This window comes from Kryptolebias marmoratus, linkage group LG9 (assembly GCF_001649575.2).
Source record: "Kryptolebias marmoratus isolate JLee-2015 linkage group LG9, ASM164957v2, whole genome shotgun sequence".
Classification (NCBI taxonomy): Eukaryota; Metazoa; Chordata; class Actinopteri; order Cyprinodontiformes; family Rivulidae; genus Kryptolebias; species Kryptolebias marmoratus.
The window spans coordinates 8,287,081-8,304,065 of record NC_051438.1 but is presented as its reverse complement, the minus strand read 5'-3'; the positions used below and the strand labels follow the sequence as shown (position 1 = coordinate 8,304,065).

At 47.2% G+C, this 16,985-nt stretch overlaps 1 protein-coding gene across 2 annotated transcripts in view; it reads left to right on the top strand.

Annotated features, from left to right (window-relative positions):
• Window positions 1–232: 232 nt before the first annotated feature.
• Window positions 233–16,985, top strand: part of psd2 (pleckstrin and Sec7 domain containing 2) — a 44,257-nt gene continuing 27,504 nt past the window's right edge. Inside the window, exons 1-3 of one of the 2 annotated variants that reach the window (XM_025006707.2) lie at window positions 233–709; window positions 10,728–11,114; window positions 12,407–13,186. In XM_025006707.2, the coding sequence (XP_024862475.1) occupies window positions 10,822–11,114; window positions 12,407–13,186 (1,073 nt within the window). In that variant the 5' untranslated portion in view covers window positions 233–709; window positions 10,728–10,821. The remainder of the gene's footprint in view (window positions 710–10,727; window positions 11,115–12,406; window positions 13,187–16,985) is intronic. The other variant, XM_017419746.3, reaches the window with a different exon arrangement.

The following is a 16,985-nucleotide window of genomic DNA, read 5'->3' as shown; positions in this document are numbered from 1 at the left end:
GGTATGGCGGGGGGGGGGGGGGGGGAATCCTTGCTAGTGGAAAAGCCTTGGAGGGCCAAGTCGAACCGCACTGCAGAGGCGCTAAAGGCCATAACTGTCCGAGGTGTGAGACAACAAGGAGCTATCTACAGCAGGTGAGATAATGTTTGTTCGTAACTCCAACATGGCCGGAATACCCCTTTAAAACCCGGGCCCTGTGTCTGGACTCCTCTTCCTCCTCTCCAGAGCAGACAGAGCTGTCAGCTGGGTTTATCTGTGCTCTCAGTGATGAAGCACGTGCGCAAACAGCTCATCTTCTCTGCAGGCTGCAGACTCTGACACCAACAGGCCCAGGAGACGCGTCCGGTCCGCGCGCGCCGAGCAGATTTACATTTTCCCCCGCTGCACGGAGCAGGCGGAGGAGGAGGAAGAGGAGGTGGAGGAGGAAAGGCTGCGCAGCCACTCATCAGTCAGGAAAAGTAACTCGCTCCTTCAGCCTGGACCTCCCGCGTGCCCCTGCCAGCCAGCGCGGAGGCGCGAGACTCCCCTCTCCGTCCGGCACCGCGGAGCTGCCGCGCGCGTGCGCGTGCGCGTCCACCGGTCCGAGCGGGGCGGCGGGGACGACGAGAAGGACGGGAAGGAGCCAGCCGAGCCCGAGCGCCGGTGGGAGGAGGAGCAGAGCCGCCGGGGGAGCTGTGTTAGTCGGCGGGCGACGGGACGCGTCTCCCCGGTGAGTCGAGCCGTTCTTTGCTCAGCTGAAGCTAGCTGACCGCGCCGAAACGCCGACATATGGGATGTAGGTCGTCTCTGCTACGGGGGAAAAATTTACCATAAAGGGTTTGTCTTTAAAAAAAAAAAAAAAAACAATAAAAAAAAATGTGTCTGAAAATAAACACACGGTTCAGCTTCCTCGCGTTGAATGGAGCTAATGTAGGCTGGAAAGGTGAGAGCCACTCGAGCCGTGGGATTTTATTATGGAGGTGTCTGTGTGTGCGCGCGCGTGAGTGTGAGTGTGTAGCCTATGTGTGTGTGTGTGAGCGCGTGATTTCTCTCACGGTGTCCCCCCCTCCCGGAGAAGGGGCAAAGAAAAGCGTTTCCTCCCCGCTTTTAAGGAGACAAGTCGCTCTTGAAACGCGACCAAGGTCTCTTTTTTCTTCTTTGGAGGAAAAGAAAGACACCGGCCTCGACTGAGCTTGAGCCGTGTCTCCCAGCCATCCTGTTGTCATGGTTACTGGCTGGAGGAGGCTGGAAGAACATGGCTGTCTCGCGCTTTGGTCTCTCTCTCTCTCTCTCACACACACACACACACACACACACACTCACACACACACACACAGGAAGAAAGACCTGGTCTCTTTGGTGTTTAAGTGTATAGGAGGGGGGATATATTAGAGTTAGATTATTAGTAGATTATCCTCTTCACATATAGGGGCTAGAGTATGATATTTAACTCTACACACATAAGCAGATTGATTTAAAATAATAATTAAACTGTATCCTTTGATGTGCAGTCTACCACAGACAGCTGAGAAAAACTACGGCTCTGTTTCCCGAGACAATTTTAAAGATGAAATCAAACATAAAGCGGGTTATCCTGAACTGTAGCAAATGGTGCGGTGTGAAAGCGTTTTCAGCAGACGTTACGACGTGACAGGTCGGAAATGCGGGTACGCACTCAATGTAAACAGAGCACTGAAACCGCTTGAGGCCTTCATCGGGCTGGCCGTAGTCTGAGTAGGGGAGCAAACACAGGGGAGAATCTAGTCAAACACGTTTGGCTGGAAGCATACGAGGGAATCTGCCGCTAAACGCCAAAAAAAAAAAAAAAAAGAGAACGGACCAGTAAGGCGGCCGCCAAAACGAGACATCCGCCATCGAGCGGAGTGCCGTGAATACACAGCTTCTGGGAAACATTCGCCAGAACTGTAAGTTTACTGTTTCAGCCTGAAGTTGTCTGTTTTATTTGTTTTTTTTACCTGCATTACTTTGAGCGGAAGTACGCAGCAGTGTCCGACTTCTCCGTCCCGTAGCGTCTTCTCTCCCCTCCGTCGTCGTCTCCGTTGCCGACCTACTTTCAGCCACTTCCCACTTCCGGTTGCCCGTTTTGCTCCCAAAGGACTGCTTGAAGGTCAACTGTGGATCCGAGAAGAAATACCTGTGCAGGTTTTGTTTCCTACATGCCAAAAGCAAAGTGGCTGTTATCCTAATTGTAGACATTTTCACGTCTAAGCGTCGTCTGTTGTTCCCAGTGGACTCATCTGAGATTCACACGCATCCAGACGCTACCTGCTGCAGCTCCGGGCCGATCCGGTGACTTTAAACTGCGCTCCGAGTGCGACGCACCTTCAGGGGAATGCCAGGCCTTTTAATGTTCTAACCGCGCCTTCCTGTCTAATAGTGAGCAAGTTGGAGAAGTAAGGCCGAAAAAAACGACGCGGTTCATCAGCCCACGTGTTCAGATGCGAGCACTTGAAGAGACAAAATGCGAGCGGACAGTTGACCTCGGTGGCCCAGAAGTGACACATCGGGGTGGGCTTGTGGGGGCGCTGACTCTTAACGCTCCAATAGGCTTACAGAATCAGACGCAGGCTCTGTGGCCGTGCTGGCGTTGCTCCTTTTAGGCAGACAGGCAGCGAGCCAAAGGAAAACACCGTGGACTGAACCCAAGTTTTGTTTTCTTGTCTCAAGCTCACAAGCAGGAAGTGATGAAATGATTACCTTCCTCTCAGCACCTGCGGCAGGATTGTTTTTTTGTTTTTTTTTAAGGTGGCGTTATTGTTGCAGTGTGTGTGTGTGTGTGGCTGCGGAGTTTGTTCTGCTCATAGCCTGCATGCTACGAACAGTCAGAAGGTCATTTATAGCATGAGACTACTTTGTCAGCATTTTCTTCGTCTTTAGATGGAGAAAAACAGGAGGAGAGACGAACAGGGAGGGGTTTTCTGCCTCGTCCTTAGTATGCAGATCTTATAGATTGTATTCACACCTGATAGTCCGGTAGACTCGGTTCTATTAGGGACCAAAATGTCAACATTTGTTCCATTTTCAGCTGCTGTGGTTCTCATTCTCACTGCACCGAGTCAATGAGACAGACCCTTAAAACAACCTGTTCCCCTCCTCGCCTGAAGGTGGCGCTGCACCAAGAACTACTGAAGGAAACAACACGAAAACCATCACTGAGCCCAACTTCCTTCTTCTGGAAAAGGAAACAAAAATGGAGTGGAGTCAAATTTTAGCAGTTTTACGATTTCCTTTACCTTTTCTTCACTCCTTTTTCTGACCTCAAGCCATTTCTCCCTCTAGTGGTAGAAACGCGTGCTTGTTTTGGTTGTATTTACCCAGAAGGCCCTGTGCTGTAGTCCACTTCCTACTTTTGGAGTGGTCTCTGGTCCGCTTGCGTTCACATATGCATTCGAACCGCACCAGAGTTCACTTCAACCGAACTGAGACCGAGGTTTTTAGGCGGACCAGAGTTCACTTTTTTGGTCCACATCAGAGTTCGATTGCGCGTTCACACCTCCCCAAACGAACCGGACTTTCTCTGCAAACGAACTAGAGTTCGATTAAAGCGATAAAAGAATTAAAATTCATAAATTACGTCTGAATGCTAATTACTTCTTCATGAACAGTAATCTTGGAGCTTCCAGTGGCTGTGGAATCGCAGTCAGTGGTTCTAGCCCCTTATTTCAGGGATCATCTTGAGGGGAGTTTGTGTTCATGGTCATTAAAGCTGCAGGTTTTTTGGGGGTCTACTTTATATTTGAGACAATATTTTAACCTCTGATCTGAGCTTTTAACTTCCAGTTTCCTCCAAACCTCTTCCACCAATATACAGACTGGATATACATAAAAAAATATTAGATATTAGATATATTAGATATAACACAATAACATTTACCGGATGCACATCTGCAGCTGATTATCTTTTGGAGTCAACCTGATTCAAGATGGCCGCCACAGCGGATCAAACACAAAGATGGCTACGACTCAGCCAGTTTTACAGATGTTGCTCCAAAATGTGGTGTGGTAGTAGCTGAGAGTGACCCATGACCCTACGAGCACTAACTGATGGGGTTTGATCAGTTTTTAAAAAATGTTGCCATTAACCGCTCGGGGTCTGTTAGCAAAATGTCTCATGAACAACTTGACGGAGTCGAATGAAACTTTTCGGGAAGCAATTACTGGGTGAACATCGACATCTGAATAACTTTTGGAGACAACCCAAAAAGACATAGCTGCTGCAGCTAACGGACCTTATCAAACACAGAAAAAAGGCTCTAACTCGGTCACTTTTACACGTATTGAGCTCAAACTCGGTGCCGTAGTAGCCGAGACTCATTCGCTACACGTGTTCCAAGTTCCACTGACTGTGTGAGATCTTTGCTCAAAAGATGCTCGAGTCAAACGTGTTTGTCTGTTAGCAAAATATTGAACGATCCACGGGGCAGGTACGTCTAAGACTGATTAACTTTTGAAGACAACCCAATTCAAGATGGTCGCCACAGTCGATCAACGTAAGCCAACATAAAAATGGCTGTAACTCAGTTAATTTTACAGATATTGAGCTGAAATTGTATTGTTGTTATTATTATTAATAAAATATAATTGTGATTCTCATTACTACTACTGGTGTCCTCCATAGTGTCCCCTGCCTTATGTGATTAATGTGTCTCCTTCACATTTTAGATATTTCCTTTTCCCCCTCTGCTTTACGACATTCGAAAGCATCAGCACAGCACAACGCGCCACCATCCTCCCCGGTTTTGGCCGAAATCTTCCTGTACTTTGGACCGATTGCGTCATATATAAACGACACCCCTGAAAGAAAAAACAAAAAAAAACACCTCGGTGTCAGAGAGAGAACCTGGAGCAGGCGGCAGCTGGGTTCCCTGGCGCCGCGCTGCGGACGCCGCCTTTCGCCGCCTTTCGCCGCCTTTCGCCGCCTTTCGCCGAGAGAGGAACCAAACTCTCGGTGCGTGCAAACGCTTCTGTTTTAAAAACGACTGTGGGCGGCACCTAAACCGTAATGAGGTCAGACATGGATGGAAGTGGTGAAACGGCGGCCTGTTCCAGCGCTTAAACTCGGGGAAAGGTGCCGCAGTCACGACCAGCACAAGAGTCTGCAGATAGATAGATAGATAGATAGATAGATAGATAGATAGATAGATAGATAGATAGAAAGAGATTAAGGATTAAGAAGATTAGGTCTTTATGGAGCAAAAGCATGATGTTCTAAAATAAAATATTGAGGCTAAATATATTTGCTTTATGTTACAGTATTCTGATCATATTTTCGTGAGAAAAGCTGCAGCTGGTTGGATTTTTTCTTCCTGTTCCCTGTCAGTTGTTAAAAGTCACAGAGGATCCAGGATAATCCTTCTCCACGTCACCTCGCAGTCAGTGGAATCTGGCTGCTGCTCGGCGTCACGTCGGCGGCGCGCTGCTCAAAGGCACAGGAGGACGTCGGGCGTTCTCAGGCGGGCGATGTTGTTTTTTTAGGACGTGTCGCCAGATGGGTTCGAACGGAGCTTTCAGGAAGTCGTCACTGGACGCACATCTGCAACCTGCTTCAAGATAGCCGCCACAGCCAGTCGACCCTGGCAAACGCTGAAAAAATGGCTCGAATTTGACGTGGCAGATGACAGATTTCTCACAGAACGTTACTTTCCAGTTTGTCATTTCTCAGCATGAAATGATCCTCGGGATCGAGAAGAGGAACTTTTATTACATATACCCGTTTTTTATTTGACGCTAACTCCTTTTTTTCACGTTACCGTTTTGTGCTAAAGTCGTATAAAAATCACAGGAATTCCAGCCGTTTGGTTAGAAATGTTTGATTTCTGTGGTTTTTTTTGCAAATACTGTAACATACCTGTGGTTAATAAATAGTTAGTATGAAAAACTGTAGCCTGAAACAACAGGGCTTCTGAACAGATCTTCAAATAATACGATGGTCCTGCTAATATTAAGTTAGCGCGTCGAATGCTTTGACACGATTTCCGTTTCGTGGTGAAATGCTGGACATTACAAGGACGAAGCTAACACCAAGACTGTGAGAAACAATCGTGCCGCTTCCTGAACGTATCACTGCAGTCAGGACGAGGAGGCCCGAGGGTTTTTATCTCACTCTGAGCTCAAAAACACAACATTTAGATAGGAGTTGTTCTGAAAATTAGATCCATCTGGAGACTGAACGGCTGATTTATTGAGTTATTTAACCGTTTCAGCCGAGCACATTCCACAGCTGTATTCAGCTCCTAATTACCCACAGTGCCATTTTGTTAGCTGGGACGGCTTGGCTGGTTCCATGGCGGATGTACACGAAGCAAATCTGCAAAGAAAACAACTCGTCGCTTTAAATGTCGAAGCGGATCGCAGACCTCAGCACGTCTGTAAATTCAGTTGTTAGAGACCGGCGAATCACTGCCATGAAACAACTCAACTACTAGTGGACACCTTCAGTTTTTAGGCCTAAAAGACATAAAAGTTCATTTATTTAAGAGTTCTGCCTGCGGTGATGGGAGCGGTTTGTGGTAAAGTCATGAAACAAACAAACAAACAAAAAATTGCATCCCCATTTTTTCTTGCGAGAGGGTGTGCAAACTTATGATTTTGCTTCCTGGATGTTTAAATTAAAGCAAACTCTCATCCCTCTCAGCAGGGAAACAAATTTGCAGACTCTTAATGAACTCGCTGCTTGCACACGCTGCTGTAGGTAACAGTGTGAACCAGAAACGGTGTGACGTCTTGCTGTGCAGGAGAGCAGGATGTTCACAAGTTCCTAAAAAAAAAAACAACCGGATTTTAAGTCCCCCCGTTTGCTGCTTAGACGTGTCACCGGGAAGCTGCGGGTGTGTGACGAGTCGTCAAGGCTTTAAAATCAGGCTGGGGTCGAAGCCGAAGTTTGCAGACGTGCAAAAAAGATGTCTGCGTTTAACTGAGATTGGGTGAAAAAAAAAGGTTAAAATGTGCTGTAGTGCTTGAACTCCTAATTAAAAGAGCTCCGTGTATCCAGCTGAGTTTAAGAGCCACGTTATGCCCGTAAGACCAGAGACAGCATGTCTGCCGTGTAGTCCAAGTCACATTTTGTGATTGGAATTGTATAGTCCTCACTTTGCTCCCCCCGTTTCATAACGTAATCTGTCGACAATACCCGGGAGGTCTGTACTGGACCCAACAGGATCCTGGAGATTGAAGCTGGACGGGACCGTAGGCTGGTCCCAGTGCAGGATTCAGCTCTCGCCCCCTCCGTGTATAAAAATAAAAAGAGTCACGTAGTTCTTACTTTGCTGCTGTGTGTTTAAACATTAGCCTTTCTTCTATGTTAACCAGTTAGTTCGTGCTTAAAAGAAAGGTCACGTAGCACCATGACTGTGGTAGGCAGGTCTCAAAGCCCCGCATCCCGAGGCCGCAGCCTCTGGGAGTCGTGTCCTGCTGGCTTCAGTCGCCAACAACGAGAGAAGACGAGGACACTTGGTCGAGTACCGTAATACGTGTTTGTGTTCAGCAGCACGACCGCTCCATGTTGGAGCAGTTTAGGTTGTAAAACCGAAGGCAAAGAGCTGCTTGTAAATGGTTCACAGTGATTACGTTTAACGGCAACAGATTGATTTTATTATTATTGTCGCCCACCACCTCGAACGGCGTGTGTTCATTTGTCTGCATGTCTGTCAGCGAAACACTTCACAAACCCGCTCGAACTGAGAGTGAAACTTTCAGAAAGTCACCATTGGGTGCACCTCTACAGTTATTTAACTGGAATCTGCCTGATTCAAGATGGCTGCCACATTAGGAAACACACAAGTGAATATATCTCAGTGGTTGTCACAGAACTGGAGCTACATTTTTTATGTGCTAGGACTCGAGATCTTCGCTTCGAACTTTGGGCGTGCAAGGCGGCGGGCGATACGCATTCCTTCAAGGAACGAAGCTTTTATTTGTGCTGTTTTGATCTACGTCAGCTAAGATGTTTGCCTCTTTTTTTTTTGAAAAGGGGGGGGGGGAATGTGTCGGACGTAAACATTTTCTGACTGTCCTTTATTTTCTAATATCTTCTTTTGAAAAATTCAAGCTGACTTCAGTCAGACTGTGGAGCAGCAGCTTCGGCATCGCCTCTAAATGGGCTTCATATTCCAGGGAGAGCTTTCATCCAAGTGTTCTTGTTTTCCTATCATCCCGGCGCTCCCGGGCTCATTACTTGAGTCGTGTTGCATCTTCTCTGCCGGTAGAGACCAGCCAAGCTTATCGGTGGAGAGTCCCAGTGGACTGTGGCGCAGCGTCTCCGGGATCAATAAATTAGAGCACGGTGTGTGTCTTGTGTCTATTCCTGGCACCGTGTGTGTATGTGTGTGTGTGTCTGTTTGAGGCCGAAAGACGGACGGAGGGAGATATAACAGGCATCAAGAGGCAGAAAAGAATTATTTGATTGCAATTTGCCCTTTTGTCCAACATCATTCGAACTCGATTGGTGGGTTTTATGTCTGGGGGGCACGGTGTTTGTGTGTTGGCCACATGATTGACAGGTGGTCCGATCACAATTAAAGGAAATTGATAAGGTTTAAGAGCCCCTGTGTTGCTCTGACAAAAGTGGAATGCACAGTAGAAGTCCTTCCTGAAAGGCATTGTACACACACACACAAAGATGCAGACACACACACACACACACACACACACCCTTCATCTATCACTGGCTGTGTTTACTCCTTCCGTCCGTGCAGGGTGCCTGAGCACATCTGCTCCCCCTTCTCCTCCGCAGCCAGGATTCACATCCCGCCTTTTCACTCCCTTCCCGAGCCCTCTTCTCTTCTCCCCATCGGATGAGACCCATTTAGCTCAATTACAGCTAAATGGGAGGCTGGAGATGGAGACGGGGCAAAAGTGGCGTTAGAACTGCGAGAAAGCGGAGAACCCTAATGTGGAACAGATGAAGAGGCCAGAGTGGGAGGGAAAAACAGGACGCGGGAGACACAGCGAGGGGAGAGACCAGAGAATTCCCACTCGCCGTGTCTGGTTTCGTAACCGTTACGCAGTTTCCATTTATGGCCATGTGTCACCGTTCCATTTCATATTAATGTGGGCAAACGCCTCTTTGGGAAAATCGCACAAAACGAGTGCAAACTGTGAGTCTGCGCAGGGGGGGCGCAGCTGATGTCTGTGACTACAGAAATGTCTCAGCACCTGAGCTGGGATTACTCTTCCAACGGACTAATACAGCTTTTTGGAGACAGTCGGCAGATACTAATCCGTGAATAATTTCGGGCAGAGACACTTTTCCACTTATCACTTCAGGATGAACTTTTAAAAACTGCGTGTGATGCAGACTATGAAACCACGCATGATGGATGTTTTTGCAACCTAAAACCACCTGGTTGCCAGAAAATGGAAGGGGGGGGGAGTGGGAGAAAAAAAAAAAAGACTTTAGGCCAACCATTGATTGTGGATTCAGGAGGAATTTGTTGAGCAATCTGCCAGAGTGTCCTTTGAGATCAGAGCAGCAGCAGTCAGCGAGACGAGGATTAGAGCTGCGTTGATGAGACGTGAAAAATGCGCAACCTATTTCTGCATTTCCCACTCTCTGAACGCTCAGCGTGCACTCACTTCGACTGGAATATAACAAACAAGATCTCAGCGCGAAGGAATGAAGTCTGATCCTTCTTCTTTTTTTTTGGGGCCTCGGATTGCTCTAATAATGACATTTTTCAAAGCGGTGGGGTTTGTGAACTCTGCATTTGCATGATGACATGAAGGCTGAGGATGGGGGAAAAAAAAAAAAAAGTTCCCGTTTAACTGGGAGCAATTTGTCTGATTATTCCAGGGCTCTGCATAATTTGCATCATCATTTCGCAGCTCTGATGAAACATTCAGCAGGGCCTGTGGTGTCCTCGTGTTCGGAACATCAGACAAACAACTGGTTCACATCCTGCCACAAATCTTTCCTCTCCACCTTTTTTTTTTTTTTTTTTCCACCCCTTCGTAGAGGCAAGACGTTTCTTGAGAGAACCTAAGAGTTCTGTTGGCAAACGGGGGCTCATTTCTTTACCATGCCCTTAGTGAACCTCTCACTGCAGTTCTGCTTCCAGTCCCTCGCTGCAGATGATTCAGCAGAACAGCTAGTCTCCGGCAGGGACACGGGGTTGCTTCACTGCTGTGCTTTAGCTTGGCAGCATGTCAAAATGACAGCTTTAATATCAAACATCGGGGCATTTTTTCTCAGCTACTTTATCCAAGGTTTGATTTTCTTTTTTTCTTTTTCTTTTTTTTTTTATAACAGAGAAGCAAAGAATTCAAAGCATACATTTAATTGTCATTCTTCCAAAATTATTAGAAGAAAACACATTAAAGCCTGCATTAGGTCTCAAATAACTAGCTCTACAGAAAAGTCATTAGGAGCTGTTCATTAGCATTTACTCTTGATAAAGACGAACGCCTCGGGAAAGGATTCTGACTAATCGAGCAACTGTACGAGTTCACAGAATCACAGTAAAGTTACTCTCGTGCTCTCACAAAGTACAGCGAGAGCATGAATCTCCACACTGATTGGCAGCCAGTACGCTTAAAGGGTTGACAGGAATCTGTAGGGTTTCATACTCCCTTTTTGAAAACGGTCTCAGGCTCCTTTGATTGCAGAGGACAGTTTGTTTGAGACCCATATCGCCCTTTCTTATTAAAATGATGGAGTTAAAGCTGCAGTTGTTCTAAGCTAACACGTCTCTCCTCTCTCGCCCTGTGTGCCCGCTCTCCTTCTGTGACAGTGACCTCTCTGGCTGCTGACCTAAAGTCCCGCCGGTCGTCGTCTCCAGCCGGAGCGGACGGTTGCCCTCCCCTCCACCCTCTGCAAGGGGCACCATGACCCAGGAGGGGCAGGCTCTGCCCTCGCCCGCCCCACCCGAAAACCCATCGGAGCCCGGTGCAGTCGGTGCCGCCGCCGCCACCGACCCGCCCGCAGAGCCGCACAGCGACGCAGCCGAGGCTCAAGAGGAGGGGAAACCAGAAGCGCAGATTGGGGGACGGGAGGAGGAGAGCGAGGGAGTCGAGGACGAGGGAGGAGAGGGCGAACACCAGCAGGCGAAAGGAGAAGACGATGAAGGCGTGCAGCAGGCCGCTGATGGGGAGCCAACTAACCCTCAACAACCTGGACGGTCGGTACACAAATCACCTGCACTGTTGCGCACGATATACACAATTTGTTACCAAACTGTGGCAAAACCATTTTGCCTTTAGGTGTCGAAACACGTAAAAGCAAAGGCCCTTTTTCCCCTCTAATGAACAGACAAGCACACAGCTTCCATTTTAAAGCAAACTAAGATGGCGCTGGAGCTGTTCTGGTGAAAAACAGCTAATTCTTCTCTCAGTGTGGTTTCCTGGCACTTAACGAGCCTAATGTGCTTCACTCACATTTACACTGTGTTCCAAATTATTATGCAAAACGTGTTTAGGAGTGACAAGGTAAGAAATTTTTGGTTTGTCAGCTAAACTCATTGATGGTGATGTGTGTCAGGGCTCCTTATATCATTGAAAGCAATTGCAGACACCTGTGCTAATTAGTTTGGCAGGTGTGTCCAATTAAAGGCAAGACTACTTAAGAAGGCTGTCCCACATTATTAAGCAGCCTACATTTTCAGCCAAAATGGGAAAGAAAAAGGATGTGTCGGCTGCTGAGAAGCAACAAATTGTGGAGTGTTTAGGTCAAGGCATGACTACAATCAACATTGCCAAGACACTTCATTGTGATCATCGCACAATTAAGAAGTATGTAGCTGATTCACAGCACACACGTGTGCGTGCTGATAAGGGAAAATTGCGGACTCTTTCCAACAGGCAATTCCGTCGGATTAAAAGAGCAGCTGCAAAAATGCCTTGTCATGGCAGCAGACAAGTTTTTGAAGCTGCTGGTGCCTCCAACGTCCCCCGCACAACAAGATGCAGGGTCCTTCAGAGATTTGCAGCTGTGCGTAAGCCATCCTGTCGACCTCCTCTATCCACTGCACACAAGCAGAAACGGCTCCAGTGGGCCAAACAATACATGAAGACTGACTTCAAAACTGTTTTGTTCACCGATGAGTGCCGTGCAACGCTCGATGGTCCAGATGGATGGAGTGGAGGATGGCTGGTTGATGGACACCCCATGCGAACAAGGCTACGGTGCATAATAATTTGGAACACAGTGTACTAACAGGGAGGCAACAATCCTCAACTCAATGAGCTGAAAAGACAACAACAACAAGGAGCTGAGTGAGGCAATAAAACAATTCTCTGAATGTCGAGAAATAATAAGTTTAGAGGTACGCAGATTTCAAATTAAAAAAAGCTCCAAATGAAGTTAATCTGCTGGTTGCTCAGTTTGAAATGTTCCCCCTGATAGGATGAAATTATCTTTGCTTGAGTTGGTCTCAACAAATGTTTGATCTCCTTTTTCTGCTTGCTGTTACAGGATGGCGAACGGCCTAGGTGGGAATGACGATGAGGACGAGGCTGATGGAGAGGATGGAGGAGACGACAAGGAGGGGCACACAAACTTGGACACTTTCAGCTCGAACTTTGAGACGACGGTGGAGCAGGCCGACACGGAGGTGGAGGAGGAGGAGGAGGAGGAGGAGGCCCAGGGAGACGGCGATGAAAGAGAAAACCAGGACAGCTTCAGCTCCGCGTTCGAGCAGATTGTCGAGCAGGCTGGGGTCCCAGAAGAGGACGAGGAGGAAGAGGAGCGCGAGTCCGAGGAGGAGGAGAAGGAGAAGAGGAAGGCGGCGGACAACAGGGACGGCTTCAGCTCCACGTTCGAGCGCATCGTGGAGTCGGCGCTGCTCAGGGGCGGCACGTGTTACAGCAGTCTCGACTCTCTGGACGTGCTGTCGCTCACCGACGAGACGGACAGCTGCATCAGCTTCGAGGCGCCGCTGACGCCGCTCATCCAACAGAGGGCGCTGTTCCAAGGGCCCGAACCGCTGGAGCTGGAACTGGCAACGGTTCAGGAGCAAGAAGGGGCTGAGGCTGGACCTGACGCCCTAGATGGTGATGTTACGGCTGGGCAGAGCCCTGTCCGAGGAGCCGGAGCAGTGGCTGGGATAAGAGGAAGTCCGTTAAGGACAACCATACCGGGAAGCAGGTCAGAATTTGTCCTGAGCCAGCCTGGACGCTGGGCTATTCCGAATGGATACCATTCAGAGTCCCAAGGAGACAGGGAAGGGTCTGGAACAATGATCAGCTCTGTCAGGTAAGGATAAACCAAGTTTCAGTTTTTTATTAACCTAATATATGTTTACATTTCATATTTCAGAAGCCAGGGCGTATCAGATTTGTATGGCATTATTTAAAGTAAAAACAACAAAACACACTCTCCTCCTGCTGATGCAGATGAATAACAGAGAGGAGGTCTGGAAAAAGGTGGACACAAGGTGTTTTATTAGGCCCTTCCACTCCGCGGTTGCTAAAAATGGGCAGAAAAAAAAGATGTTCTCTTTAAGCCGCTCCCGTTCCCCTTTTTTGTAATTCCCACAAACCCATCCGGCATCTCAGTGATGTATTAACACACGGCGGGGCAGCATAATGGAGCCAGCTATTTTAAAACATCCCCGCTGGTCGGAGCGGCAGGTTCGGTGCCGCTGCCTTGCCCCTCGACGCTCGGACTGTTTCAGGTCGCGGCGCGTCACCTTTGACCTCGGTTCTGCCTTTCACCCGTACAGACAGGACACTGATGCGCAACAAGGTGCTACATGAAACGAAACTCCGCGAAAAGGGATGTGCATTCCAGGAGCAGTGACTTGTGGTTTTGACTTTTGGGCTTTTAGTGGCTCAGAAACTTTACAGCACGCTGATGGATGGAAAACACGCTCCCCTCTTCAAGTATTTGAGCGGTGAGGCCAATTGTTTTCCGTTTCGCTGTAGACTGAAACATTTGGATTTGACGTGAAAAGATGAATCTGAGACCAGAGAGCAACACTTCAGCTTTTATTCCCAAATGTTTTCATCTGGATGGGATCCACAGCTCAGAAGACAGCATTATTTGTAACAGAAAAGTGTTTAGGTGAGCAAAAAGTACTGAAACATGTGACTGAGAGGTGTTTTTTGTTGCTCAGGTTTGTCCTAATACACTGATTATGCAAACAATAAGTCTCCTCTCAGTCTCAGATTTGGGTTTGGCCTGTTCAGACTGCATTTATAGTTTGTAGAAGTGTAACCAAGATAAAAACCAGACAGCTGTCTATGGGTGAAAAACAAACAAATGTAAAGCTGAGAGAAGAGAGAGAATCAATCAGAGCCGTTCCACAAACACAACCAGCCTGACCATTTTAATGTCCTGAAGAAGAAGAAACCACTGGTGGACTCAGTGCCAGACGTCCAATGGGAAGGAAAACATCAGCAGCTGAAGACAGGAACGTTGTCAGAACCTGAAGAATAACTTTAAAACAACTATTAGTGACATCAGCACCAACCTCCTTCATCAACAAAACTCCAGAGGCTCCAACAGAAGATACAAGGCGCTGGTTAACAAGAAGGACAGGAAGCTCAGACAGAGCCTCAAATTCTGGGACAAAATCTTCTGGACTGATGAGACAAAGATGAACCTTTACTGAAATGATGGAGAGGATAAAGAACATTCTACAGTCGGCAGCAACATTTTGTTTGACAATTTAAAGAAAGACACAAGCAAACTGACGGGGAGATCCTTCATCATGCAGCGAGATAATTATCGATAACACACCCTGCCAAAACAACAGAGTTCATCAGAAGTGGAAGGTTTGAGACCGGTCACTTCAATCTCCAGCCTTAAACTCTGCAGAGCTGCGTTTTACCTGCTGAATAGGAGATTTAAGGGACTAACCCCCAAAACAAACCAACAGATGACAGAGGCTGAGCCGAAAGCCTGGAAAAGCTTCACTAATGAAGAGTACGAACGTTAATTCAACCAAAGCATGCATCTATATAATAAGTTTTATTCATTTTAATCTGTTTTATGTGTATCTGTTCCAATGCTGCCGTCTGAGTTGTGTCATCCGACCCAGATGTAAACACCCAGAAATAAGAGCTGAAACGTTGCTCCCGTGTTCATCTTTCGATGTCAAACCCAGAATGGTTTCAGTCTACAGCAAAAGGAACGGAATTAGAATCACTTTTTAGGTACTTTTAAAGGGTGGGAATAAATGCCCTTTTTTAAAAATAAATAAATAAATAAAATTAGGCATTACCATAAAAGAATGAGCTCTCATTCCTGTTCTGTGCTGTGGTTGAATCTGTTTGTGGAGCTGTCGTTGCTCATTACTTGACGCTTTATGCTGTGATGGTTTCTCTTTTAATGTTCCCTCGACTATATTCTAATAAAGTTTCCGTGACGTGACTCTGTAAACAGTTAACCCTCGAAGCTTGTTTCTTTCCAGCTGATTTTAGGGCGCACCTCTTCACCCTCTGCCGCTGTGGTTCACATCAAGCACCTGATCTCTAACCTTTAATGAGACCTGACCGTCCTCAGCCATCCAGCCGTGATTCAGTCTAGACAATCGAAATCACAAGTTGACTAAAAATTACAAGTACGACTTTAAAATCTCTTATCCTCTATGAAACGAACACAGAGTGAGCACCTGGCCTCTCACCTGTCGACTGCAGCTCCCCTGCTACCCTGAACGGGACACAACAGCTAGAAATGGCTAAAAAAAAATCTAAATTTGACTGTCTGCTGAAAAAAGAAAGTAAAGAAATTTAATAATACGTCAGATCTTCTAGCTGAGATGTCAAACATTTCTTAATGAAGTGAAGTGAAATATAAAACTTGTCCTTTTATGAAGTAAACGTATTTTCAGCACAAACCAAAAGGAGAGCATCATGAAATTGTGTTAAATAAATAGCTTTAAACTGATTTGTTCTGCTAAATGCTCATGCAGATCTACTTGTTAAGTGTCTCGTAAAAGAAAAACACTATAAAATAACCTATAAATTACAGCTTTATATTAAAAAACGGCTATAATACCCAGCGTTAAGAAGTGTTGGGTTATTTTTTATTTTTTTTTGCTGAATGCTCTCTGGTTGCTGAGGTTCGACGCAGAAGTCTCGCTGAAGTGTAACGAACTTGTCGTGGCCTTGACTCAAACCAGCAGGTGGCGTCAGCGAGTCAAGCCCCGGGTTGGTGCTCAGAGAATGAGGGAGGAGGGTGAGTTTGAGCTGAATCGGGTTTTTCTGCCATTTTAAAATTGAGCTTGAAATCTCCGCCAAAGCAGCAACTGACCCGCGAGTGCATAATCTACACCAAGTTTAAAACCGCTTGTGTTTTTGCAAAAAAAAAAAAAAAAAAAAAAAAAAGGCAGACGTGGTAGTAGCAGTAGCCAAAAGAAAAAGAAAAAAAAGTCTGACTGTGAAGTTTTGGGACTTTTCACGGATTTAGTGAGCCTGTTAAAGCGGGATCGTTACAAGTTGTTGGCCACGGAAACTCCTGCAGATCCAGATGTGCTGTGCTCTTCGGCTCCAGGAAACATGTTTGCACAACACGAGGAGCTAATCCCAGCGCCGCCAAATTGACCCATTTCATGGCTTTCACTTCGGCGGGGCCGTAAATTCTTACAGAACGCCAAAGACCTTTGAGAGCTTGTCTGACATGCGTTGATGTTTCGAAGATTGAGACTTTCCTCTGAGATTTCCTGACTCTGACCGTCGTTTGCGCAGACCCCTCGGGACTGCGGGGATAGTCTAACAGCTGCCTCTGCTTCCTTACGTGAAATACCCCGATAGCTCCAGAGATGGTTGAAGGAGACGGAGCCAACCACATGAGGGAAACGCAGCTTTACGTGAACCGTGGTTGGTATTTACACAGTTCCTGTGGTTTGTTCTGCTGCACAGTTTCTACAGCGACAAACATACAGGAATGCCAAACAGACGCAGAGCAGTCCTCTGACCTGATCTGCTCGCTGCTAGCTGTCAGATCGTCCCGGTGCTTCGCGAACACGACGACTGGCGGGAGGGGGGTGGTGGTTTTGGATGTCTGCTCTGCTCTGAGGTTTCCCTCCCCGTGTCAGCCCCCCCCCCCC